Here is a 27108-nt window from a genome sequence, read left to right as displayed (position 1 = left end):
TTTTCTTGCTAACTCCCGAATGTTTTTCCATGTGAAAGAAAGCACAGGGGCTGGAGAGGTGGCTCAGAGGTTAGGAGCACTGACTGCTCTTCCAGGGGTCCTGAGTTCAATTCCCAGTAACCACATGGTGGCTCACAACCATCTACAATTCAATCTGGTGTCCTCTTCTGGCATGTAGGCAGAACACTGTATATGTAATAAATAAATAAATCTTTAAAAAAAAAGCACAGCTGATACAATTAAAAGGAGAAATATGTAAACCCACCATCACACTGGCAGATACTTAACAACTGATAAGACAGACAAAGAAAAACAATAGGGATCAATAAGGATGTGGGATATTTTAGCAATGTGATCAGCAAATGTGCGGTCACTGACTTATAAAGAACACTCTCGCCATGAATGAAGTGCGGTTGGTTCCCAAGTGTGCGCAGAGCACTAGGTGAGACGTAGAGCAAGACTCTGGGGCTCAGAGTGTAAAAGTCAGAATACACGTACACACAAATGATGCATTTAGTCAGAGATAAAGAACAGTACAGCTGGACACTGGAGGCGCACTCCTTTAGTCCCTGCACTCTGTGAGTTTGAAGCCAGCCTGGTCTACAGAGGGAGTTCCAGGACAACTAGGGCTGTTACAGAGAGAAACCCTGACTCAAAAAGCAAGCAAACAAACAAAAGAACACTGAAAGGGGCTGGGGAGATGGCTCAGCAGTTGAAAGCACTGACTGTTCTTCCAGAGGCCTGGGTTCAATCCCGGCACCCGCATGGCAGCTCACAACTGTCTGTAACTTCAGTTTCAGGGGGTTCTGATGGCCTCTTCTGACTTCCTTGGACACCAAACACACCAGGGGTACACAGACATACATGTAGGCAAAAAACACATACATATATTAAAATCAAATAAATCTTTTAAAAAATCTGTGCAGCTCAAAGTTTTTAAAGTACAGTTGGACAATGAAACTCAAGCTTGTAATTCCACTACCCTGGAGATGGAACAAAGAGGATTAGGAATTCAAAGTTAGCCTGGCCTATGGGTGTAAAAACAAAAACCTCAAAATAAAAGCTGTCTAACGGCTGAGGCTACTGCTCAGTGGTATAGCACTTACCCCTTGCCTAATACGTACATTATTAGGCATATGTATTTCATTCCCAGAAGAGAGCGAAAGAGAGTGGGGAGGGCGGGGGAGGGAGAGATTGATTGGGAGAAAAAGAGATTGATTTTCACATCGCAGCTGACACCATAATCTCTCATAGTGTTGAGCTGCTGGGAAGGGAGAGGGAATTTGGGGGAATCTGGGGCGGCATACGCCGCAACAGCTGGTGGAAAGTCCCTGGAGAGGAGAAACTGAGGACCCTCTGAGAACTGTCCTGTTCTTAGAACTGTCAGCACCGCCCCCTCGGGAACATTCCTTGGCCTCTTTGCCACCTGCCCCACCCTCAACAAACAGCCTAATTTGGATCAAGCTCCACGTGGGGTTTTATGACCAGGTCTCATGTGTGCATCAACTAGGTTCTAGGGACAGGAGGAGTAGCAAACACCTTCAAAATACGTCCTTGGCTACCCAGCCAGCCAGCTGTGGGGTCAGCAGCAGCACCTGCTGGCTCTGGCTGACACTGGTGGTAAATCTCTTACTTTCTCTACACTACTCACAGAGCTGTAAGCAACACAAGTCCCAGGGAGAAGCCCTTGTCCACATGGCCAGGCGGGCCCAGCCTCCTCAGGCCCTTCCCTTGTAACCGTGGAAACTGGAGTCGGCGAATGGGGGGGGGGACCCGTGACACAACAGGGCCCGTGACACGTGGAGCCCCACGTGGAGTCTTGCTGTGACCGAAGGGGTGAATGAGGAAGAGTGAGTGAAGGAGCAAAAACCCTTGATGTGTCAAGGGTGTGCAGTGGCGCCGGGCCCTTTCCTCTTTTTGTGACTTTGGCTGTTGCTCCTTCCAGTGCTGTTTGTGCAATAGAAATAGGAAAAAGTTTGCAAGCCGGGTTGGGGGATAATCTGGTCAGCTGAAGGAAGTTTCTTCATCCTTGCCAACTTTTGCTCTCACCGCCTCATGCTCCACACACGGCTTCTCCTCTCATCTTTGTAGAAATGTCAAATTTGTACAACTACTGAAACCGTTTTATAGATTAGAAAACTGAGGCACAGAAATACACCTCCCCACAGACACACACACACACACACACACACACACACACACACACACACACACACGGCTAGTCAGGGGGCAAGCCTCAGAGAGGCGGAAGGGCTCTGAGACTCACTGTGTAGACGGGTTCTGCTGGAGGCTTGGTGGCTCTGCTGGTGGATTTGGAACCAAGGCATGTCCTGGTGATGTGCTTGCCCAGAACTGACATCTGTTTCTGTGGGGAGAAGGAAGCCAGGGCTGTGGAGGCTGAGGAGAAGTGGCTGTCCCATCACCCTCCCCTTACAGACCCCACGGGGGGAGGGGTGTGGGATACTGCTGATTGTCATGAGGCCACACAAAAATTAATCACTCGACACTTTCTGCTCGCCCTCTCCAGGGAGAGGTGCCTGAAGCTAAAGGAAATGCAGAGACCCACATGAGGCATTGTCATAGGCAGAGCGTCTGACTCTGGAGAGACAGACAGCTCCTGATCTGGAAGCCAAATTATGGGTGGGCCCCAAGTGGATGCCAGCCAGCCCCTCACTGACTGTGGCCTGAAAGAAGATGTTTTCTCTCTAGCTTCAATGTCTTCAGCAATAGCAGCCCTTGGCAAGACGATTCCAAGGATTCAAAGAGGGGACTTGAGGGAGGCACTTGGTGGCGCTCGGTCAGCCACCCCACATTTGCTGAACACCTCAGCGGGGCAATGTGAAAGGGTGGACACATTCCTGCCCTCCTGAACTTAAGGTTTGTGGGAGAGATGGGCAGTACGTAGCGGTTTCACCGCAGCACAGCTTCCTGTGCGTGGGGACCGATAACTCGGGAAGGGGAGAGGAGGGGAGGAGCGTGAGGACCGTAGTGCCTTCAGCACGAATGGAGGTGAGGGCTGCAGGCGGATTCAGGCAGAAGCACAGCAGGCAGACGGGCGTGTACCAGACCTGCAGGCCTGAGGACCTCATGGAGAGGTCAGCCTGAGGTTAACTACCCTGACGGGCAGGATGACAGGCAGGGCAGTGAGGATGGCAGGGAGCATCAAGGGCTCCAGGTGAGATGCCAAGACCAAGCCAGCTTTGGAAAACTCCCAAAGGCTAAAGCAAATAGCAAGTGGAGTCGGGGAACACCGGCTCACCCTCCTGGAAAAGCACAGGGCCCGGGCGACAGTCAGGGGGAGGCGGCTTGGACGCCCCCCTCATCACAGGCACCACACTGCCAACAGTGGAGCAACAACGGCCTCATCTCAGGGCAGGAGCTAATTAAAAACCCTGGCCACCTGCCAATCCCCAGCCCATTTACTCCCGGATTAGCACTCAAGAGCTACTTAACTCACAGGCAGAAGCCCCAGTCTCACCGCCGTACAGCTGAACATGGAGCCAGGCCGGAGGCATGACCTGTTGCTTGGGCTCCTCAGCTAACCCTGCAGGCGAGTTCGCAGCTCGTCTCTGCTCTGTACATGGGGAGGCAAGGTCTCCCAGAGGGCAGGGGGTTGTGAGACCGCACGCCCAGTAAGTGACAGGGGCAGGATTGGAACCTATGTCTGAGTTTGCTAAGATGCTAACCCAGTGCTGTCTAGAGTGTTGGCATCTGTTTGTGGGCATTTGTAGGTCTCATACAGACAGGGGCTGCCTGCCATCTGTGTGCTGTTTATAATTCAGAAATACCCTGTCCTCTTACTGCATTCTCTCAACGGCCTGAGGGAGTGAGCATGGACTCACCACCGCACTTAGAGGGAAAGTGAGTCCTGTCACGACAGTGAATGGCTGCTCAGAGAGGAAATACAGATATGGCACCTCCCTGCACTGTCTATTCCGAGGGACACTGCCACAGTTAGGCCCCGGGGCACACTCGGGGCGCACTGTCACACTCTGCCTTGTCAAGACAGCTGGGGTCATGGCCCCTCACCTTCTGAGCCTGCTTATCCAAACGCTATCCAAGCTAAAGGACAGGCCCTCCCAGGCGGTGGCTGTTTGGGGGCTGCCTGGATAAGCTCTTTGGACCCAAGGCTGGATGACACAGGTCTTGAGCAACGGTACCAACCCTCTTTCATGTTGGGCCTGACTGGGCACCGGAGATCCTGTGGCCTATTTATTGTGCTTGCCACAGAGAGCTCAAGGAGGTGAGTTACACTGCTGGCCTCAGGAAAAAGCCCAAATCCACTGGAGGTTACAGATTGCTGCGGGGGTCGGGGGCATGCAGAGAAGGAGAGGGGAGGCGGAGGAGGGGGGAGCAAGAGAGATGGGAGGGAAGAGAAAGGAAGGGGCAATGGGCAATGCCAAGGCCACAGAATACTAGATGATACCAGTGCCTTTACTGGGAGGTGTGGTGGAGAGCAGTGGAAGCCTCGGGAGTTGGAAGTGGTCAGATTTGCTCTCGTCCACCTCCATATGTGGCCTCAGACGCAGGTTCAAGGTGGACTGGAGCTTGGGGGTAATGGGGAGGATGTCAGGCTCTTCTAGCCCTGTCCAGCCGGCCAGGAGGCCCAGGCTGAAGTGGGAATCCTATGGAAACAGAGAGGGAGCACTCTGGAAAACTTGGTTGGGTTATATTTAGCTGTGGAGGTTGTAGATGCTCTGTCCCTTGGGTCAGGACCCTGACCCAAGCAGCCAGAACTTGTCCTTTGAGGTTGTGATTATTAGATGAATAAGTCAGCCAGTGTGGCTTCTCCCATAGTACTCAACCCTCTGTTGCCCATGTTTCCTCTCCTCAGTAGGCCGTAGTGAGGGTCAGCAGGCCTGAGCTGAGACCTAACTCCTTGTACACTGCCAGAAGCTGTAACAGAGCCTGTTACACCTCAGTTTCCCCAACTTTGAAATGGGAGCAATAATGTCACCTTGCCCTCCTTGTGCCCTAGACCACATCTACTCATTTTTCAGAAGTCAGCATGCCCATAATTCCTTCTACCAGAGCCTACTATGTGCCAGGCTCGGGCAGGCACCAGGGATATCGAGTCCCTGTCCTGTATGGGCTTCCCTCCGGCAGGGAGACAACAGAAATTCGGAAGCCAGGGATCAGATAGTAGAGAGGGGAGGTAAGTGAGGCACCTGAGGAGGAGGAGCATGGACCTAGCCAGTGCCAGGGAGAGGGACCAGACCTGGACAGGCTGACTGGATGTGGGAGCAAGTAGACAGGCCACACACAGCTCCAGGGTTTAATTGTGAGCCCCCAGACCCTGCAGAGTGTCCTTTGGGTGATGTGAAGTGGAGATGCCCTATGCCCCATACATGTGACTCACCATGTTCACCATACCAAGGTCTGGAGCTCGGGGAGGGGCCTGGTAGCTCACCAATGGATGCACACATAAGCCCTAGGACACATCGGTCACCCAGGTGCACAGAAGGGTTCTGAGAAAGGGCTGTCCACACACACACACACACACACACACACACACACACACACACACACTGGGATGTCTTACACACACACACTGGGATGTCTTACACACACACACTGGGATGTCTTACACACACACACTGGGATGTCTTACACACACAGGCTGTCTCTCACACACACACACACACCGGGATGTCTTACACACACACTGGGCTGTCTTACACACATACTGGGCTGTCTTACACACACGCACACTGGCTGTCTTACACACACACACTGGCTGTCTTACACACACACATACTGGGCTGTCTTACACACACTGGCTGTCTTACACACACACACTGGCTGTCTTACACACACACACTGGCTGTCTTACACACACACATACTGGGCTGTCTTACACACACTGGCTGTCTTACACACACTGGCTGTCTTACACACACACACTGGCTGTCTTACACACACACTGGCTGTCTTACACACACACACTGGGCTGTCTTACACACACACTGGCTGTCTTACACACACACACTGGCTGTCTTACACACACACACTGGCTGTCTTACACACACATACTGGGCTGTCTTACACACACTGGCTGTCTTACACATACACACACTGGGCTGTCTTACACATACACACACACACTGGGCTGTCTTACACATACACACACACACTGGCTGTCTTACACACACACACTGGGCTGTCTTACACACACTGGCTGTCTTACACACACACACTGGGCTGTCTTACACACACTGGCTGTCTTACACACACACACACTGGGCTGTCTTACACACACACACACACACTGGCTGTCTTATACACACACACACACACACACACACTGGGCTGTCTTATACACACACACACACACACACACACACACACACTGTAGCCAGGTGTAGTCATCACACCTGCTCCCATGGCAGAGTCATATGACCATCATCTCAGGAGAGTGGGCTGTCCTGGTGCTCAAAATAACTCAGGTCTTCATTGGTGCCTCCCACCCCTAGCCTCCTGTCCACAGCCAGGACTCTTGAAATCTTCACTGGGGGGACCTCACTTGAGGCAGGGAGGAACTGACTACCCCGTCCAAACTCACAGAGCTGGTACGGGGTGGAATTGGAGTACAAACATAGCCCTGATTTGTGCTCCCAAGCCCCTTCCCCAGCCGCCGCTGACTGCCAAGCAGGCTGTCTTGAGATTTTAGCCTTTGTGTTCCCTCTGGGTTCCTAATCTCTGATATAACATCTGGTGCGTAGTAGGTACTCGGCTAAGATCCACTTAAGAAATGCATCCTCGTATTTACTAATAACTATGGAAGGACTCTGCAAATTATAATCCTTTTAGCAGACATTTACTGAGGCGGAGTACCTACTAAGTGCAGAGTCCTATGCCACAGGCCGAGGCAGGGGACAGGCATGGAGCAAAAGACCACTGCAAGAAGGTAAGAATGAGGCGTGCCCCAGTGGGGAGTCAGGTCTCCTAGGGAGTCAGCAGGAACAGAGCACAGGCAGGCCAAGAGCTGGAGCAAACTGGCCCCTCCACTACGCTCCAGCCCTTACCCGTCATGTCCTTACTGTATGACCCTGGCATATCACAGCTTCTCTGAACCTCACTCCCTGGGACTGGGAGATGGGAGGAAATGTCCTCACAGAGCTACGCGAGGGGGCACATGAGATGTGTGTGGGTGGGCCAGGCACAGAACATCTTTTAGGTTCCATTTCCCTGGACATGGCTGGCTATGAGAGGGAAGGGGCTCTGTGTGGGAACCTCAGGGGACCCTGCATCTTCTGCCGATTCTTAGAGGGATGAGTAACCTGGGACAGTCTAAAGAGACCCTATTTCTTTCAATTTGGTCAAAGTGAGCATCCTCCTCAGGGCCTGGGATGCCCTATGGGGCAGGGCCAGCCCCTCTGGTCCCAGAAGCCTCCCCAGCCCATGGTGTAGATGGAGGGCGCAGGACTCAGCATGATGGATGATGTGTCCACTTGGTCCTCACCTTCTTCCAAAGCAGGAGAGCTGTGCCCAGCACACTCAGGATACACAGCAGGCTGGTAAAGCCAAACAGTAGGCCCTCCTGGAGCTTGAACGAAGGTGGCTGGTATGCTGTGTCTGGGTGAGAGGGAGGAGAGCAGGGAGCAGAGAGTGAGTTTCCCAGGGGAATTCAAGGCCCACCTGGCCCACCCACCCCTAAGCCCAAAGTCTCACATCTTCCTCCACCCATTTCTAACTCGCAACAACTCGCGACCTTGTCAGGGCCCCTGAGACCCTTGGGGCCTTTGCTTTGTCCCTGTGTATGTTGACTGCCACGGTACTCTAGGCATGGACCGGGTCATGTGCTCCTTTAGTGGCCCTGATTCAGTGAGCTCGTGCCACTACCTAGGGCATCCTGGTGAATCATACCATCTTTGGTGGCCTCTTTCCCTGTATCTGAAAGAATAGCAATTTGAGTGAGTGCTGTGAGGGCTGAGGGACCACAGGCTCACACTGGGACTGACAAGGCTATCACAACAGGGGTAGACAAGGGCAGGTTTGCCCTCATCGTGAGCCCTCCCTCCTCCCTCCTTCCCTGCCTCCATCTGGCTGGCAGAAACTTACATAGGACGACCCACTTCTGGGCCCATAATAGTTACTTAGCAAGTGCCCAGGCAGCAGCCCTCATAGGCCATCCTGAGAAAGAAACATCACTGAAGTCTTTGATGGGCAGTGTACTGTCAAGAAGGTCAGACCCAAGGTCATATCCGGGCAAGCAGTAAGACAGGACGTCCCCAGCCCCTTCCAGTGGGACTCACAGAAGTGCACAGGGAAAGAACCATGACTTTGACCATGGTTTGCTCTTAACTTTGGGGGGAGGTCCTCATACCATTGAGAATGATAACTAGGAATTACTTCCAGAATGGTGTAAAGCAAATGCTCACTCTAGCAAGATGCCCACAGGTCCATGTGTGTACAAGCCTAACCCCACACTGCCCTGCACTGATAATGGGATTTTGGCACCAATGGGCTGAGTGACCTCTCTCAAGTCGCTTGTCCAAGGTGGCTAGAGACAGATCCTTTCTCTTTTCCACATAAAGGTGGGTGCCTGGCATACCTGCAGGGTTTCACGGTGTGTGCGTGTGTGTGTGTGTGTGTGTGTGTGTGTGTGTGTGTGTGTGTGTGTGTGCGCGCGGGCGCGCGAGTGTGCGTGCTTCTACTGGAAGGCAGGGCAGAGAAACTGCTGGGTGGCCCCTGCCTTTCATTCTCCCTGGAAGGCCACAGAGGAGGCTTACCTCTGACCAGAATGAAGGTGCCACTGCCTTGCACCAAGACTGGCCCTCGGACTAAGCAATAGTAAGTGCCCGTGGCCAACGCATTTGGCAGGCTGAGTTTAACCACACAATCCAGGGTGTGGTTCTCTGTGCCAGGACTGTGTTGGCAGTAAATTGGCTTCTCCAAGCTTCTCTTGCCATGGAGATCTTCATGAAAGAAGTTAACAGTGAAGTCCTTGAATTCTGGCATGTCCTGATGGTTGATTCTGCAGCTAAAGGAGACAGCCGAGTTGGCCAGAGAGACCATGATAGGGAGGCCGATGTGGGTCACTGATATCCCTCCTGTGGGGGGAACAACAGGGTAAAGTGACAGCTCACTGGAAGTCTCCTCACCCCACGTGCGTCTCCTGTGTGTTGACTGCACAGGGTGATTACCACAGAGACTCCATTTCTCCAACACATGGAGGCCAGGCAGGAGCTTTGATGGAGGAAGACTGGGAGTCAGAAAGGGTAGCCCCTAGGTCAGATTCCTCAGCAGGTTGTGTGCGGGTATGGGCAGAGACACACCCAGGGCTGAGGGGACCTCAGAGACTGTGCTTTTAACCCCTGTCCTTCCCACAGTACAAAAGGCACCCCCATTCGTTACCCACACAGACCTAAGGGTCCAAAGGAAGCGGGAGTTCAGGAAACCAGAGCACTTGCCGGCAGGGGACAGCGGGAGCAGCCAGAGACGGGCCATTCCGGGAATCAGGGCTAGGAGAACTCTGCCAAATCTCCATGTGGTATAACAAGCCATTCCACAGGGAGCCGTCTCCAAAGACACGGACCTCCTCACGCGTGACCACTTGTGTCCAATGCCCATCACAAGGCCGGTTTTACTGGAGACATCCTTCCTACCCCACACTCATCAGAAAGCAGTCTACATACCCTGGAAGCAGCAGCCCAGCCTGGCTGGGCCTCCTACAAGCTTCTGAGGTGCTGTTCAGATGTGGAGCAGGGTCAGCAGCCACCGCCCCCAACTTTGGCAACACAGAGCTCTCAGCTTCAATATTCCATGCCCCCCGGGCCCTGCCTCTCCAGCAGCTGAGCCACAGACGGTTTTTAAATTGAGGTCGGCAGCAAGCAGCCAAGAACACGCAGGCCGGCTTGTTAATCGGGAGAAGATCGTGCGTTTTCAGACGCTTAGAAACTCTCAAGATTTATTTTGCTGAGGAAAGTGAGCTGTGGGCCTCCTGCCTGTGGATTGGCAGGAAGCCAGGAGGGTGTCTTCTGGCCTCTTCAGCTTTCCTCTGGGGGAAGGGCCGTCAGAGAAGTCTGGGCCTTCTGGAAGATTCCAAGGCAGGGATCTTGATAACCCCCAGTGAATCCTTACAGCTTTGAACAGGCTGGTATTTTGAATTTGCTGTTGAGCCTCTAAGCGACCCTATAGAACAGGGGACATTGATAGCACCGTGTTCACTGTCAGAGTGGGACAACGGTCACTTTGGGGGTATTGGACTGAGCTAGTGCCCAGGCCTCTTCCCTGGCAAGGAGTCTCCGTCCTGGGCTTTCCTCAGACTGGCATTACCCTCTTGTTCTCTGGCCTCTGTTGCAGAGCAGCTGTGGCTTGTGCATACTGCATACACAATAGGATACCATACCAGCAGAGCAACATTGTAGCTTTGTCATTAAAGAAGCCTTGATTCAGTTAGGCAGTGGTGGCGCACGCCTTTAGTCCCAGCACTCAGGAGGCAGATGCAGGCGGATCTCTGGGAGTTCAAGGACGGCCTGGTGTACAGAGTGAGTTCCAGGACAGACTCCAAGTTACAGAGAAACCCTGTCTCAAAAAACCAAAAAAGAAGAAGCCTTGACTCAGGGTAGAGGTGGTCTGAGATACATGTGGCTGGGTAGAGGAGGCAAGGGGCAGGGGTTGTAGCGTGACCTCCGGAGGTTCCAGATGGGCTGGAGAGCGCATGAAGCCAGAGCGCATGGAATGAGCCACAAGTGACTGAGACTCTGCCCACTCCGCCGGCAGCCCGCTCACCTGTTGCCACACAGCCCCTTCTGCCTCATGCCTCTGCCTGTCCTTCCATCTGCGGCTGCCCTGCCGGCAGCCCCCTGCACCTACAGACACCTTCTCTGCGGCCTGTTTGTGCCCCCTCCACCCGTGCCACCACCTGGAGAGCTCTGTCCGAGCCCCTTTACCCTTCCTATGACCAACTCCTGAGGTCCTAGTCTGGGTTCCTCAGGGCCCCCGGTACCTGATCCTCCTCTTGGGCTCTCAATACGTCCCTGTCAGGCCGCCAGGATAAGCAGAGCCTGGCTGGCTTCCCCAGGGCTCCAAAAGTAAAGTACAGAGGTTGGAATCCCGCCGAAGACCTAGAAAGGGGTCACTCCGCCTGCCCTGGGACCTTTTGCTTCTCCAGTGTTACGAGGTCACTCTTAGACTAGGAGAGTAGACGTGCCGCCAGCATGACGAAGCCACTTTCCCATTTTTCCTGACAGGAAGATATCCATCCAATTGTCTTAACCTAACCCTGCTTCAAAGCATCGTTCTAGAAAATGATGGAATCTGCTAGAGCAATTAAGCTGATCTTTACAGTTCTGGAGATAGCTATAAAAATAGATGTCTATCGTTCAACAGCCTATGGGATTTGCTGTTTTAAGGTTAAAAGGTTAGGATCATGAAAATTCAGGGCCTGGATCTGGCCAGCCATAGTACACAGAGATTTTGGAATGAAAACCTTGGGCCTTAATGAAAGTGTCGTGTCTAATGGGAGTGGGGGTGGGGGGTAAGACACAGCTCCTTCCATGTCATTTAAGCAATGACAATTAGTCTGGAGACAGCCAAGAGCCAGGAGGAATCTCAGTCTGTACACTACAGCCAGGGTTTCTGACCTGGGGATAGAGTCTGTCACTGTCCCTCCATTGTGGGGTATCAGTACCCCACAGCCTGGACCGTGTAGCTACTTGTGGATATCTAGTCCCTTGCCCTACTCATGCCAGTGAGAAGCAATCCCCATTTAAGGTTCAGAGCTGCAGATGAGCTCACAGAAATTCTAAGTCCATGAAACCTTCTCCTCTAATACACACACACACACACACACACACACACACACACACACACACAAAGGGTACCAGGCAGCTTGCAGGTCCTGCCTGGCCTGTCATCAACCTCTCTGTGATGATAAAGGCTTACTAAGCAGACATGCCTGGGGTGGGAGGAAGGGAGGGTGGGAGGAAGGGAGTACTCAGTCTCTCTAGGTATTTCAGGAGGTGCCTGGGAGTTGAAGACTTCCTTGAACTTGGAGTGGGTATCCAGAAATAGAAGGAAAAAAACAGGAATAGAAAATCTACCCTAGTCAGGTATGACATAGGTTAAATGCCAGTCTAATACTGTGAGACAATTATAGTAACCCCACTCCACAGATGAAAAAAAAAAAAACCATAAGAGAGGCCAGAAAGATGGCTCAGTATGGAGCTGGAGCAGCAGTTAAGAGAGCTGCAGTTAAGAGAGCTGCTCTCCCAGAGGACCCAGGTTCAATTCCCAGCACCCACATGGCGGCTTATAACACGGCAGTTACAACAGTCTATAACTCTAGTTATGGGGATCCAACGCCACCTCTAGTCTCTGTATGCAAGTGGTACATAGACATATTCAGACAAACACTCATAAACATACGATAAAAAAATAAAATCTCTCCAGGCATGGTGGTGTACGTCTTTAATCCCAGCACTCAGGAGGCAGAGGCAGGTGGCTCTCTGTGAGTTCAAGGTCAGCCTGGTCTACACAACAAGTTCTAGGACAGCCAGGGCTATACAGAGAAACCCTGTTTATTTTCTCAAAAAACAAATAAATAAAATATCAAAAAGAAAAAAGCGGTTGTTACCAAGCCTGATGTCCTGAGTTCGGTCCCTGGGACCCACATGGTAGGAAAAGAGAACAGATTCCCCCAACTTTTCCTCCGACAGGGAATACACACACTAAATAAATCCATGTTAAAAGAAAATAAAGGGGGCTCTTAGAGGCCCAAAGCTCCAGGATTCATGAGCAGTGCAGCTGTGCCTGGAACGAGGCTTCACCTCACTCTGCTGAGCGGGGAAGAGGCCAGTGCCAAAGACACAGGATGGAGAGGAGGTGGTATTCATGGAGGAGCCAGGCACGGTAGCCATCAGCTGCCAAGGCCAGTCTGTCAGACCCTGGCAGCCATTCGCACAGTCCAGTCACAGACAAATGGTCACACGCCCTTTGGCTCGTGTCTCATGGGTCTTTGAACTTTGGCAGTGTGTCACTCACAGGACAAGTGGCCAGGACAGGGAGCTGTCCGGGCATTCCCTGCAGCTCTATTCATACGGCTGTCTTTGGAGATAAGCACCCCCGGAGCAGGGCAGAGTGGACCCGGGATTCCAGGGGGCTGAGCAGGCAGAGGTCCATGGGGAGTGCTTTTGTTTGTCTGTTTGCTTGCTTGCTTTTCGTTTGTTCTGTATTTTGTTTTTTTGAGGCAGGGTTTCACTGTGTAACCGAGGCTGGCCTTGAACTCACAGAGATCTGCCTGCGTCTGCCTCCTGGGTGCTGGGATTAAAGGCTCGTACCACATCACCCAGCTTGAGTAGGACCTCCTGTCATTGCAATTCCCGGGACACAGTACCCCTGGCCCTCTCTCTACTTGCACCCAGGGTGACCATGTGGAAGGGCAGGAGTGGGAGGGTCTGAGTGGGAGAGAGAGGAGGAGATCGGGCCCACCCTCCACAGACTCCCAGCTGCATGGGGGGCAACCTCAGCGGTTAGCAGGGTCAGCATGGCTGGTACAGAGTTGGCGATGTGAAGAAGTAGGAATCATCGATGATCTTAAATAACCAAAGACTGTGACTTCCTCGGAGTGACACCAGTTAGAGTGGCCCTTCTGGTCTTTGATGCGGGCTAAACGGAGGCAAGCCTAGCACAGGGAGTCAGTCCCGAGAACCCATGCGTGTCTTCTACAAAGGAAGGGACTCGATACCTCCACTTTGGAGAGGTCGGGAGGGCTGTGGGTACCGCCTGGCAGGGTTCCAGGAGGGCAGAGCGGGGCAGTGGGTGAGAAGGCTGGAGGAGGACCATGAATTTCCTGTCTTAAAGCGGCTGGGAGCCCCTGCTATTGACCCAGGCGGAAAGCGAGAGGTCAGGTAGGGGTGTCTCGGGTGGGGACCTGGGAGCCTGTGTGGCCAAGAGGAGGGAAGTGGGGAGAACTGAGGGTCAGGCGTGTGTGCGCAAGTGTGTGAGGGTGACGTCAAGACAGGTAATTTACAGAGGACAGGACCAGAGGGCACATTTCATGTCTCAGCTGGGTTCAGACAGGGTCACCCTAAAACATGCAGCTTTTGATTTGGGGTTACTGTCCCCTCTAGCCCCTGCTCTTTGAGTCACCTTCTTTCGAGCTATGCTTCTTGGTACTGGCTTCCCCACACAGCCTAGACTCTTAGACTAGAACTGTAGGAGCAGTCCCCTTTCACAGATGAAAAAACCAAGGCTCAGAGACAAGATGAGGTTTGCCCAAGCAGTACAGCTATTAAGCAGGAATGAGACTGTACTCTCTGAGTGCCCTCCACCCCCTGTGTGCGTGCGCATGCGCGCTTGCGCACACACAGACACACACTTTCTAAACTGTCTGAGCAAGCGAAACTCAAATGAAAGAAACACAGTCTTTTACAGGGAGTTGGAAGATTAGAGGGCATTTCTCCAAACGTGGGTTAGCAAATAGGCAGACAGGCTAACAGCATGGAACGGTTGAGGGGAAAGTGACACTCGGAACTGACCTGGATCCTGTATAAGCCTTAGGGGGAGCTGCTGCTGTCAGCCTAGCTCAAGGAGACCCTGGCTCTCAGAAGAGGAAGTGGCCCCATGAACCCGCACAGAGCAGTCTTGTAAACAAAGCTAACCCAGAGTCCTGACCAGAAGGCAGACAGTGGCCCATTAAGTAGGAGGCTGGTGGGAGGAATAACCTTGACAAATGTCTACCTAATGCAGAGGGGTGTGCACTCAAAGTTTCTCCTCACCACAGCTCACCCCAGCTCTGCTCCGGCTGCCTGACCTCGCCAGTGAGCTCTCCAGAATCCACCAGCCCCTCCTGAGCCTTGGCCGGCTCTACTACTCTGCCTGCAATTCAATCCCTCCCAAGGCACTGAGAGTAGTAAGGGCCCAGGCGTGCTGATCAAAGGTATCCGCCCCGACTTAGGTCGATTTAAAGGAAAACACTTTGATTCCGAGCTCCAAAAGAAAGCCGTTCCCACGGTCTTTATGTGAGGCCCAGGGTTTGCCCTCCGATCCATTCTGGCAGCTCTGAGAGCTATGACTCTCCATAGGTCCCTCTAAAGAGCCCTCAGGAAGACATAGACTGTGGCTGCTGGTTTGTCCCTGAGCCCCAGCCATGTGCCTGGGTGTGAATCTCAGGGCACTGCAGGGCAGCGGGCCAGTCACTCATGACGTGGCAAGCAGTCTCCAAGTGGCTGGTGCAGGCACTGGAAGGTGACCTTTGAACGCTGGGTGTCTTGTGGAGTTTTTAGTGCGAATGTTCTCCAAATGCCATGCTCAGATTGCCTGTCATGTCGTTCAACACCTCTGAATCACAGTTGCATACAGATGTGGCTTGGCTACAGGCCCTTTCCACAGCTTGGCCCCATCCCATTCTCACATTCCCAGACCTCAGACCCAAGGGTGCAGGATAGCCACATGGAAACACAAACAAAATGAGTGTTTTGTCGAAGGTTTGGTCTGGATTAAGTTCACAAGTGTTGACTCCCTTTGAGCCCCTTCACAGCCAAGCAAGACCTGGGTCAGTTGGGGCCTCGATAGCTCCCTTTTTAGCCATCTGTACCCTCAAGAGGGCATTAGGGTGGGGAGAGATGGCGACAGAGCATAGGGGTACGGGCAGGACTGTTTTTGTGTTTGAACGGGGCATGGGTGAAATGGCTTGAGGAACCCCCTCCCCACTCAGGGTCCTGAGAGGGGTTCTGGGTGACACAACTGGAAAATGACACACTAGAAACCCAGAGGACAGGACCTCACCCAGCCTGAGAGGGGACAGGAGCTTCCTAGGGAAAGACCCTGGGACTGGTTCATTATTTTCTGAATTATAATTCTTCAGGTCCCGCCCCACCTCCTCCCTCCATAAAAGTGAGACCCACTCAGCGTAGAAATGCTGAGAACCACAGGGAAGGATCAAGAAGAAAGGCGGACTGTCTGCAGTTCGCCACCCTGACAGAGCAACCGCGAACGGTTTGATGTCTTTCTTTCCCATCTCTTTACCAGGCTGAACTTTGAAGGAAGAAAAGAGTAGGAGGCAGCCAGGCGGGGGAGGGGCAGGCAGGAGAGTTTTAAGCCTAAGAAAGCTCTTGGATAAAGCTTCTAGAAGTTTCCCCACAGGGCACCTGTCGGGGCACTGAAGAGAAGGTGGTGAGAAAGAGGGTTTGTGGCGAGGGTGAGCAGGGCATGGGGGTATGGAAGAGGTTGGCGGAGGTGGTAGGAGGTGGGGGTGGCTGGCTGGAAATGAGGCACAGCCTCTGGGAGCTTTTACATTAGAAGGCAAATGTCACTGCGTTTTAGAAAGAGGACAAGAGAATACCACAGAGTTCCAACCAGTAGACCTGAGCTACCCGAACCCTCCCCAGCACTGGTAATTCATCTGGCTTCTCCTTTCTTCCCTTCAGTCTGCTTTTAAAACACAAGCTCAGGGTTGGATATGTAGCTCAGTTGGCACAGTGTTTGCCTAGCCTGTGTGAAGCCCCTGGTTCAGCCCCCAGCATGGCACAAACCAGGTGTGATTGAGCATACCCAGAATCACAGAAGTTGGGCAGTAATGGCAGGAGGGTCAGAAGTTCAAAGACATCCTTGGCTATATAGTAAGTTTGAAGCCGGTCTTAGCTCCAAGAGACCCTGTTCTTAAAAAATAAGCCTGGCAGTGGTGGCACACGCCTTTGATCCCAGCACTTGAGGCAGAGACAAGAGGATCCCTGTGACTTCAAGGCTAGCCTGGTCTACAGAGTGAGTTCCAGGGCTGGCTCCAAAGCTACAGAGAAACTTTGCTCAAAAAAAAAAAACTAAAAACAAATAAACAAACAAAAAAAAACAAGACAAGACAAAAAACCAAAAAGAAAAAAAAACAAAACAAAATCAAAACAATAAAAAAAAACTATACAAGCTCCCATCCTGATTCTTCAATCTCGGTTTCCCCCCAAATCTTACACTCAGTAGCCTCCTTCCTCTCCCTCGATCTCCAACCGGGGGCCCCCTCTTTCCCTTCCCTCAACACAGCCTTGCAAACTGCCTATATGAGCATCGGGAGAGCAGCAACACGAAAATGGTGACTGCTGTGTGACTCCCACCGTCTCTGGTCTTGACTCCTGGCCTGCAGACCCTCCTCCATCTGTGGCTTCCTTTCCTCCCTGGATTCCCACCTCCCCTGCTATCTTTGATATCTGTAGCTTTTCTTAACCTTGTCTACTCCTAGGATCCTAAGATCCTCGGCACAGCCTAACCTGACCCGGATGGGCTGAGCTGTGTCCTGAAAATTGAGGAAGGGAGGGAGGGAGGCAGGCAGGGAGGCAGGCAGGACCAACTGTTAAAAGTGAGACTGTGTGAACAGCCCACTGTCTCCTGGTCCCCGGGCTCCTTGGCATGAGAATGTCTAAGAAGGACACTTGATTAGTCAAAAACTACACACATTTAGAATGTGTGCCCACCCTGACTTGGTGATACACAGCCTGCATAGTGGAGGCCACCCCTGCCTGGGCTCCATGGCCCGCTCCTGCTGGCTCAGCAGCAACAGGTGGGCTGTGGTTTGCCCTGCCTTTCTTTATCAGAACACATGTCATCTTCAGGCAGGATAGGAGCAGATATATGTCTGAACAGATGTCCAACCAGTCAGCCACTTCCAAGCACCCTGGTAGACCACAACACCTAAAACAAAACCCCAAATACAGCCACCTATCAAATAGACAGTGAAACCAGGAGCCCCCAAGTCCCAGCCAAGAGTCCCTATAGGATGTCCTGTCAGGGCCATGCCTTCCATCCTAGGATCTGCAGACCCTCATCTGGGACAGGCTCTATGCTGATTTTACCCTCAGATAGGACCGGGCTTGGCCCAGCCTTCCAGAGGTTCTGATGGTGTGTATGGAGACAGTGACTCACTGTCACCTACAGGGGACCTGGGAAGACTCTAGTGAGACCCCAGACTGTGAGGTTCCCAGGCACAGAGGAGGAGGTTGTAGGGGGGAAAGTGCTGGGCCCAGAGGAGTCAAGTGGGCAGCATATACACTGATCTCACCCTGGGAAGTAAGTGCCAAGTCACTGTGCCCATGTCTGACGTCTCACACACCCTCAGTGAGGGTGCCAGTGGTACCTGCTATTGTTAGCAAGAGGTTTGCGTAGGAAGCTGCCGAGTACCTCAACGGGATGGGACGGGAGGTGGTGAGTGGTCAGGTAACTTGGCCATGGTCTCCTAAGAACTCAAATCCAGGCTGGCTAGGCCACCCTCACCAGGCCTCCATGAGCTCCATCTGCCAACTTCAAGTTTTCCCCCAACTCCCCAGGCTCATCTGAAGTTTCCCCTCCCCTTCCTCTGGCCTCAGCTGCCACTCCAGTGCCCAATGGCCATAATCCCACGGCTAGAGCCAGGAGCAGGGGAAGGGCAGATCCCACGCTCACTTTCCAGTTTCCCCAACACCTGTCAACCCCCACTCACGATGCCTGAGAGATTTTATGCCCCAGCAGCCACAGGTCAGAGAGAGAAGCAGTGCATTCAGGCCTACGTCTAACAAGGATCAACACCCATCCCAACCCCTGAGGAAAAGTGGGCTGTCTGGGGCTGATGAGCTTGTTTTAGCCGCTGCTGCTACTGTCTTCTGAGCAACCCCTGGGTGCTCAGCACCGTGCTGGGAGCCACAGATGTAAAGTCACGGGGCTGTATGTGGTCCCCGTCCTGTGGGCACTCAATATCCAGCATCACGGGGTGACAGAAGTAGCTTCAGTCCCAATACGCGGGGACACAGAGGCACACATACACACTGGGAGACCATGTACATAGTCACAGCTCTAAACAGGACGCCCCGAAACTCCCAGCATGACTGCAGACACTGCAGTGTGCTCACTTAGCAGGATACTCTGCAGCAGGTGTCCAGACAACATGGCAGGCTTGTGGGCCATATTGGTTATGTCCCAGCTACTCTGCCGTCACAGATGGTCTACGAACACAAAGCTCTGCTGTGTCCCAGGAAAACTTAGCTATGGACATGGGAATTTGAACTTGGCATAATTTTCATGTCAGAAAATATTTGTCTTTTGATTTCCCCCACCCAAAACTATTTAAAATATGAAAAAAACACTCATAACTCTCAGGCCATTTCAAGGAGGTGGAGAGCTGGATTTAGTCTAGGGGCCACCGCATGCTACTCTTGCTCCGTAGCGGAAGCATGTCACCTACTTCTTATCAGCCGGATACACCTTAAAAGGCATAATGCTGAATCAAAGAGACACCATGGAAGAATATACGCAGTAGCATTGCAATCACATCAAGTTCAAAGTCACACAAACTAGGCTCAGTGGTCCTGCACTTGTTTATTGCGTACGAGTTTTCATTCCCAGCCCTGGAACAAAACAGGCAAACGTTTTACTCTGCCATAAGTGACTTTGTGCTAAATGATGAAAGTATAAAGAAACAGGTCCGGGGTTACCTAGCACCCCCACATCCATAATCATTCAGAAGAAAGCAATACCTCTAAGGGGAGAGACGGTGTCTCTGGAAGAATGTTCCGGAATGTTCTCTTTCTTGCTCCGCATCTTAATCACACTGCGCTTTTTTTGGGGGGGTCACAGTATTTATTATTCATCACTGCGCTTTTCAGTATGTGTATTGTATTTCGCAGTCACAATGAAAAAGGCATCGAGGATAGGACCTATTGAGACAGCATCTGAACCTCCCCGCCTGATGGGCATCATAATCGGCCGGCAACGGCCTGGCGTCCCGCTGCCCTGGGAGAGTCTCCTCTTCAGTCAACAGAGCCTCTCACTGTTTCTTTCCCCAGCTTTGTCTTCTGGCCTTCATCCATGCTGTGCCCGTGCGCCACTGGCCTGCTCTGCCCTGCTCGGGGTCCAGCCCCCAGCCAGTGCCCTCTCCAGCAGGCAGCCTTTCCCGCACTCCCTGAGCCCACCTCAGCACTGCACTGCCTCTCTGCAGGCCTCTGCCTCCCAAGCTCTTTATTGGGATTAAACGAAGATGAAAGACAGAGGCCAGTGGTGACAGAGGCTGGAGGGGCAGGAAGGGAGGCAGGAAGCCTTCGCTCGCAGAAGCAGAACAACTATTCATGTTTGGGAACAAAGGGGGCGGTGACATCTGAGGCCAGAGAGCACAGTCAGATGCACACGTGAACTCCATCTGGGTCCTGTTTCCTAGGACAAGCCTCATGATCTCCACCCGACAGACAGAGTGGGCCTGGGCCTTGTTCGTGTCTGTTCCCTGCGGAGTCTAGAGACCTGTGGCCCCGGAGGCTCTGTAAGACACTCCAATTTGCTTCCTCCTCCATGGGTATTTGAGAGAGAAATCAGCAAAGCTCCAGAGCTTAAAAATCATTCAAGAGAAAAGGGACTGACATTTGTCAGAGACACTGAGGCCCAGAAACAAGCAGATCACCCCAGGTCACACGGAAGTCGAAAGAAACATTTGAATCCCCAGCATTTGAAAAACTGAGGCAGGAGGATGGACGGAGAGTTTGAGGCCAGCTGGGGCTATAATACACTGATTCCTGGCCAGCCTGCGCTATATAACAAGTTCAGGCTACACAGTGAAATCGCCTCAAAAAGGAAAGGAGCGCTAGCTAGCAAGACGGCTCAGTGGGTGAAGGCACTTGTGGTGCGATCTTGGTGACTTGAGTCCGATCCCCAGAACCCATCTAAAAGCGGAAGGAGAGAACTGACTCCACAATGTTGTCCTCTTGTCTACATATAGACACCATGAAACACTTGCACCACACACCCACACGATGAGGATGAGGATGATGAGAGGGAGGAGCAAGAGAAGGACTCTTTTTTTTTTTTTTTTTTTGGTTTTTCGAGACAGGGTTTCTCTGCATTGTTTTGGAGGCTGTCCTGGAACGCGCTCTGTAGACCAGGCTGGCCTCGAACTCACAGAGATCCGCCTGCCTCTGCCTCCCGTGTGCTGGGATTAAAGGCGCGCACCACCAACGCCCGGCAAGAGAAGGACTCTTAAAGAATCAGGTGCGATGACTCAGCAAGCCTGTAATTCTAGCACTCATAAGGAAGCTGAGACAGGAGGATTGTCATGAGTTGGAGGCTGTTTAGGAAGCCCTGTTTCACAAACCAGGGAGAGAGAGAGAGAGAGAGAGAGAGAGAGAGAGAGAGAGAGAGAGAGAGAGAGAGAGAGAGAGAGAGAGAGAACTTGCATTGCAAGCATGTGTGGGAGATCTCTTAAAGCCTGCGATACTGGTGTGGGGGAAGGGCAGAAGCCGTGATAGACATGGGGTGGGGTAGACAATGGGCGGGACTAAAAGAGGAGCTGTGTGTCGCTGTAATCAGCTCCGGAAGACAGGGAGCAGGCTTTCCCTTCTCATGCAAGAGCAGGAAGAGCTTCTCTGTGGCAGAGGGTTTGTTGCAATACAGGGCAAAAATCTGTTTCTGTTTTTGTATGTAGCTCACCCTCTTTCAAAACAGCTTCCCGAAGCTGCAGTAGCTTGACCAGCAAAGTCCTTGGCCTTTGAGGGGAGAACCGCACCGAGAAAAGATGGGAACTCGGGGGACAGTAAGTCAAAAAAGTGGGACTTTTTTACTTTTTTTAAGGTGGGGAATGAGGGTTGTCGAGGCAGGGTCTTACTCTGTGGCCCAAGCTAGTCTGGCACTAATAGCAACTCTCCTGTCTCAGACTGCCAAATCCTGGGATTATAGGCACAGGTCTCAACATCCCATTTAAGCATAAGTTCAAACACACACTCAGCAACAGGTACGGTCTGTCTTTTGGCTGTTTTTCCAAAGGCCTGGGGCGAGCAGTACAAGACAACATTAAAGGAGACAGGCCACAGGGTTTGTACCCCAGCCTGCCGTAGAGACTTCGTGAGGTGGCTCCTGCCGCCCCATGGTAAATCCTCCTCTGAAGGATGTTCTTTGCAAAGAAAAGTAACGGGACCAGCAGAGGCCACCAGGCTGGCAGGGTTATGGCTGGGCCAAAGCTGCTTGTGAGGCTATCCATAGCCTATAGTCCGACCTTTATTCTCCTGCCTGACTTCAGACGTGTTGACAGACCTCCATGGGTTTGTTTCCATGTCAGTGCAGTGATGTTGAGGACATTCAGTGCTGGGTCTATATGGGACAGCTCAATAAACGCCAGCCAATTCCTCGTTATCAGAATAATTGTTTGTGATATAAATACAAAGGGAGATGTGACGCAATCAGGGCAGAAGCATCTCCTAGTCACCTCCTCAAAGTCAAAGCGGCACTGGGGAGAGGCCTCAGTGGGAAAATGCTCGCAGCAGCACAAGTGTAAGGACCTGAGTTGGAATCCCTGGAATTCACACAAAGCCTAGTAGCATGTGTGTATAATCAATTCTATTGTTTCTGCCACAAGATTGGGGGGGGGGCATCCAGACAGAATCCTTAGAAGCTTGCAGGCCAGGCAGCCTCGCTTATTCAGCAGTGACAAACACAAAGAAATTCTGTCTCAAACAAGGCAGAAGGCAAGGATAGACACCCGAGGTTGTTCTCCGGCCTCTGCACACTCACCACGGCACACACGGTCTTACAAAACAAGTAGAAGTCAAACTGAGAGGGGAGAGGGCACAGCCTCCTCGGTGGAGTGGCCGTGGGTCAGTCGTGGGCCAGCGGCCGGCCAGGCCAGGGCAAGGGCACACTGAACCTGACAGCCTCCCCAGCACTGCCAGGGAGTGGTGCTAGTTTCCCGGTTACCGGGAAAGGACACGCTCAGAGGTACACTGGCGTGGACAAAGTCTCCCCTACCCCACAGCCTGCTCAGGATCCAGACCTCCCAGATCCCAAGGGAGCCTGGAACCAGGAAAAGGCAACAGTGTTGGCCCTAGGGAGACTCACTCCGGTCATAAAACCTGTGGCCTCTGGCTGTGTTTCAGGAAGTGGGAAGTGTGGCCCTCTCCAGTTGCTTTAACAGTTAACTGTGGCCCCCGGGCGGGCGCCATGCTCTGGCTGGCTACTGTCCTACCTATGTCCTCTATGGTTAACCAACCACCAACAATAGCACTCAGGGCAGCTTTGTGACCTGGCAGATTGAGCATGATGGCTCTACCACAGCGCCCATGTAAGAGCTGTTTGTTCCACAGACCCCTCACCTGACCTCAAAACCCAGCACCCACCCTCCTTGTTTAAGGACCCAAGCTACACCATCAGGGAAGCTGTTAACACTGCGGTGAAGGTGCAGCACTGTCCCCCACCCCTTCAAACGCCACCTTGGCGAGGCATTAGCTAAACATCTCCCGAGTCCCCAACGGCTTCCTCTGTGAAGTCTACGATGTTCAAACGCAACCGGCAAGTCCCCAGAGATAGGTCCGGAGAATTAGCTGCCGCCGCTGCGACAGATGAAAGTCACTCTGATGTACACGAACAAGAGGGCGTGGGGAGGAGACAGACTTGCCTGCTAACTGCCAAGTCCAGGGCACCAGCAGCAAACGGAGGAACCACAGAGCTGGGAGCCAGCTGGGAGGGTGCGGGTACCCCACCCGGGCCCCACACCACAGACACCAGCTCTCCATCTGACGACGCCACCGTGAGCCGGACTGGATCAAAAATCTTTCCTTCCTCTTTGGTTCACTGGAGGCTGTGGCCCCAGACGGCAGCCTCAGTTCCCTTTTGTGTCCCCGTGTGTGTAAGTTCCTCCTCTGGATGACTTTCTGCTTCCTCAAGCTGTTCCTCTCCAGAACCCTGACTTCCCTCAGGGGAGCAGCCTTAGTGGGGGGTTCCACCGGATAAGTGGCCTGGGAATCCAACTCATCCAAGTCACGCAGTAGGAAAGGAGCTAGGGGTGGGATCCTAGGCCTCTACCCTTGCAGTAGAGGACCCTGTCCAGGAAACAGTGGTGACCATGCTCCTTGGGCTAGTGCCTTACACTTCTAAAACCCTGAAACTGGCCACAGTCCCACCCGCTCAGACGTTTCTGCGTCTGTGTCCCTGCAGCTCCTCCATAGATAGGGTGTCCTGAAGAGTGGAGTTTTATGGGGGGTTTGGGGTTAGGAGTGGCTAGAGCGTGGGGGAGGGGGTGCAGTGGATGGGTGGCAGACTGCAAGCCACTTGTCCCAGCCTCAGAGGGAACCTGAGGGTTCTCTGACACTTCCGGGGGTGAGGGAAGGCACATGTCAAACGAGGGCTGTGAGGCCCTTTGGAGAAACTCGATTCTCCCCACTCCTCCTGGTGGCTCCCCTTAAGTTCACCTCCTGCTCCCCAGACGAGACACAGGCTCTGTTTTCCCATCAGCTCTGTGTCACTGCTCCACCTCACTAGAGGTGCCAGTAAGGGACAGTGGTGGCCTATGGGCAGACTCTAGTGAGAACTCTTGGGGCTTTTTTTGAGACATGGTTTCTCTGTGTAGCTTTGGCTGTCCTGGAACTCACTCTGTAGACCAGGCTGGCCTCGAACTCATAAAGACCTGCTTACCTCTGCCTCCCAAGAGCTGGAATTAAAGGCGTGCGCCACCACCGCCTGGCTGGGAGAACTCTTATGTCTGTCTGTGACCTGAGTAGTGGGGGTTGAGTGGGCAGGTGGAGGAAACCAGCAGGAAGGAAACTGAGTTCGAGACCTGCTGAGCTCTGATCTTTCTCATTAGCCCCACTAACCTGGAAGAGCCCTGGACGGCCCCACCCAACCAATGAGAAACGTGAGCCTGAAGAGATAAAACGAGTTGTTCACGACATGGGCAAGCCTGTGGGACATGAACTGCAAGGCTAGACAGATTTATACCTGAATTTTCTTTGCCATTTCTGCAGCCACGGTGGAGGCTGAGGACACGGCTCAGGTCCCACGACGTCACCACGGGGCTTGTGCCGGTGCCTTGCCTAAGTCCCCTCCCTTTGGCCTCTGCACAGTAACAATAAGGCTGCAGGGTGTTCGGGAGCAGGAACCCCAAGGCTGGAGTGCAGAGGCAAGCTGCCATAGGCCACCCACCCGCTGAGGAAGACGCAGGAACAGGAGAAGATACATCGCGAAGGGGCGGGCTGGGACCCAGGAGGTATTGGCTGTTGATCCATCAAGGTGATCCATGATCACTGGTGTCACAGCGAAGCATGGATAATCTGCTTCATGCCGCTCCCCAGCTCCTGCGGGGAACGGGTTGTCTAAGCACTTCGGTGCCATGGTGATAGACGTCACATTAATGCCTCGGTTCACAGAGGGAGCATTTTAAAGGCTTCAGTCTGTGCCTCTGTGAGTTTCCTCATGACTTGGCACCTGGAGGTGCCTGAGTGCCAGGCTGCATAAAGCTCAGAGCCCTGCTTCTCCAACACTAACGCTGCCCCCATGCCTGCCCAGATGCCAGCTCGCTGCTCCTGCCTGCCAGTGCTTGGCACTGCTCATCATCCCGGGCAGAAAGCATTGGTCCCTCACAGCATACCTGCACCTACGCTGCAGGGCAGCTGGGGCGCATGGGACCCTGCTGCACACCCGTCGAGCCATTCACTCTTCTGTCTCCTGCAGGTCTTCAGCTCTGCAGACTTCATGCCTGGTAAGGAAATTGCTCAGAGGCCAAAGTGCTGCCCGGGCTCTGGGTGGGGCTGACGAGACCCACACTGCCATCACCGCTAATGGGGCACAGCTGTGATGGCAAACATGGAAGCTAAGACGCTATGGGGCTCCTGAGCTCCTGGAAGGAGGTAGGGACAGACCCAGGGGACAATGTGAAGGAAATCAAACCACAGCCATTCAGAAACCTAATGGTTGTCACAACTTTGCGGCTCCCTGTCACCCAGGGCTGTAAGTGGCAGGCCAGCCAGGCTCCATTCCATCCGTTGGTTTTTCCTGGCCTGCGCCCTGGGCAGGGGCTGTGAATAAACGGAACCAAGGCTCCAAAGACATTGAAGAGGAAGACGGGAAAGAATTGAGGCATCCCAGCTCTGGGCTGTGCCTTTGAGATTGACTTTGTCGACGGTGTCACTGGGGACAGACAGCACCTCTTGGCCGTGGCTTGAGTCTCACTATTCATCCACCCATTCACCCCACCATCCACCCTTTGCACGTCACAGGGCACATCTGCTACCCAAAGCACTGGCCTCCCAAACAGATACAGAAGCTCAACTCTGGGGAATCACGTCCACAGGGAACAGCAGTAACCCCAGCCATACTGGACCCTAGGATGATTGTGTGGTCCAGCCTCGCTGTTGATGCTGAACACTCTTCACGGGCTTTTCATCTCTAATTAATGCTCCTGGCAATCCCATGCAGCAGGTACGCAGATTGCTCCCATTTTACAGGTGCAGAAACTGAGACACAGGGAAGACAAAGTAGTTTCTTTCTTTCTTTCTTTCTTTTTTTCTCGAGACAGGGTTCCTCTGAATTGTTTTGGAGGCTGTCCTGGAACTCGCTCTTGTAGACCAGGCTCACCTCGAACTCACAGAGATCCACCTGCCTCTTCCTCCCGAGTGCTGGGGTTAAAGGTGTGCACCACCACCACCCGGCCATAAAATTATTTTTGTTGCTTTCCTACTGTTATGAATCATAATATAAATATCTGGGTTTTCTGATGATCCTAGGTGACCCGGGGGCCGGACCCACAGGTTAAAACAGCTGCACTAGACTGAGTACCAGCTGAGCATTGCACAGAGAGCAAAGAGGGATGTCAGGGAAGGAACGAGGTAAGGCGGGGTTCCTAGGAGGGCTTAGTGGACAGCCCTGAAGGAGGAAGCAGATGGGGGAACGTGGAATCACATGGTCCTTGCAGTCACAGCCCTGACCCAGCTTCATGTCACCGTTTTCTCCCCAAGACTCCAGCTCCCAAGAAATCTATCAGCAAGGAGACCCCGGCCGAGAGAGGCCCTCTGTCCTGACCTGGTGGTTAAAACAGGAGTGATCCATTCTATTGGTCTGTTGGTCCTACAACATTTCTTTCTGTCTAGGGTGTCACAGGGACATCCTTCTGTCTTTCCTGTACCTCATGTGCCCAAGAGTGGCAAGGGCAACCTTCTGACCTAGGCACACTGGGCTTGCACTTGGGAAGGACCCTCTCTGACCCCAGGTAGCTGATCTGCAGATAGGTAGTGCAGGCCTCCGACTGAGCCGACCACAGCCTCACGGGTCTGATTGGACCCTCACCAAACACGGCAAGAGAACCGTCAATGACTCTGGGAATGGACACGGATACAATCATGAACTGACCCTCAGTGGGCCACCTCCTTACCTAGGAGGGGATGGACGCTCTGCCACTGGAAG

At 52.9% G+C, this 27108-nt stretch overlaps 1 protein-coding gene across 2 annotated transcripts in view; it reads right to left on the bottom strand.

Moving 5' to 3' along the window:
- Nfam1 (NFAT activating protein with ITAM motif 1) overlaps positions 1 to 27108 on the bottom strand; it is a 42389-nt gene that overhangs the window by 7673 nt on the left and 7608 nt on the right. The window contains exons 1-4 of one of the 2 annotated variants that reach the window (XM_013111134.3): positions 23330 to 23521; positions 8733 to 9053; positions 7463 to 7575; positions 2267 to 2365 (exon numbers count right to left, since the gene is read on the bottom strand). In XM_013111134.3, coding sequence (XP_012966588.1) covers positions 2267 to 2365; positions 7463 to 7575; positions 8733 to 9053; positions 23330 to 23447 — 651 coding nt within the window. In that variant the 5' untranslated portion in view covers positions 23448 to 23521. Of the gene's footprint in view, positions 1 to 2266; positions 2366 to 7462; positions 7576 to 8732; positions 9054 to 23329; positions 23522 to 27108 lie in introns of those variants that run through there. The other variant, XM_040754093.1, reaches the window with a different exon arrangement.

The sequence above is a fragment of the Mesocricetus auratus genome, unplaced genomic scaffold (assembly GCF_017639785.1).
Source record: "Mesocricetus auratus isolate SY011 unplaced genomic scaffold, BCM_Maur_2.0 Super-Scaffold_100010, whole genome shotgun sequence".
NCBI classification, from domain to species: Eukaryota; Metazoa; Chordata; class Mammalia; order Rodentia; family Cricetidae; genus Mesocricetus; species Mesocricetus auratus.
This window is presented reverse-complemented; position numbering and strand designations above follow the sequence as displayed.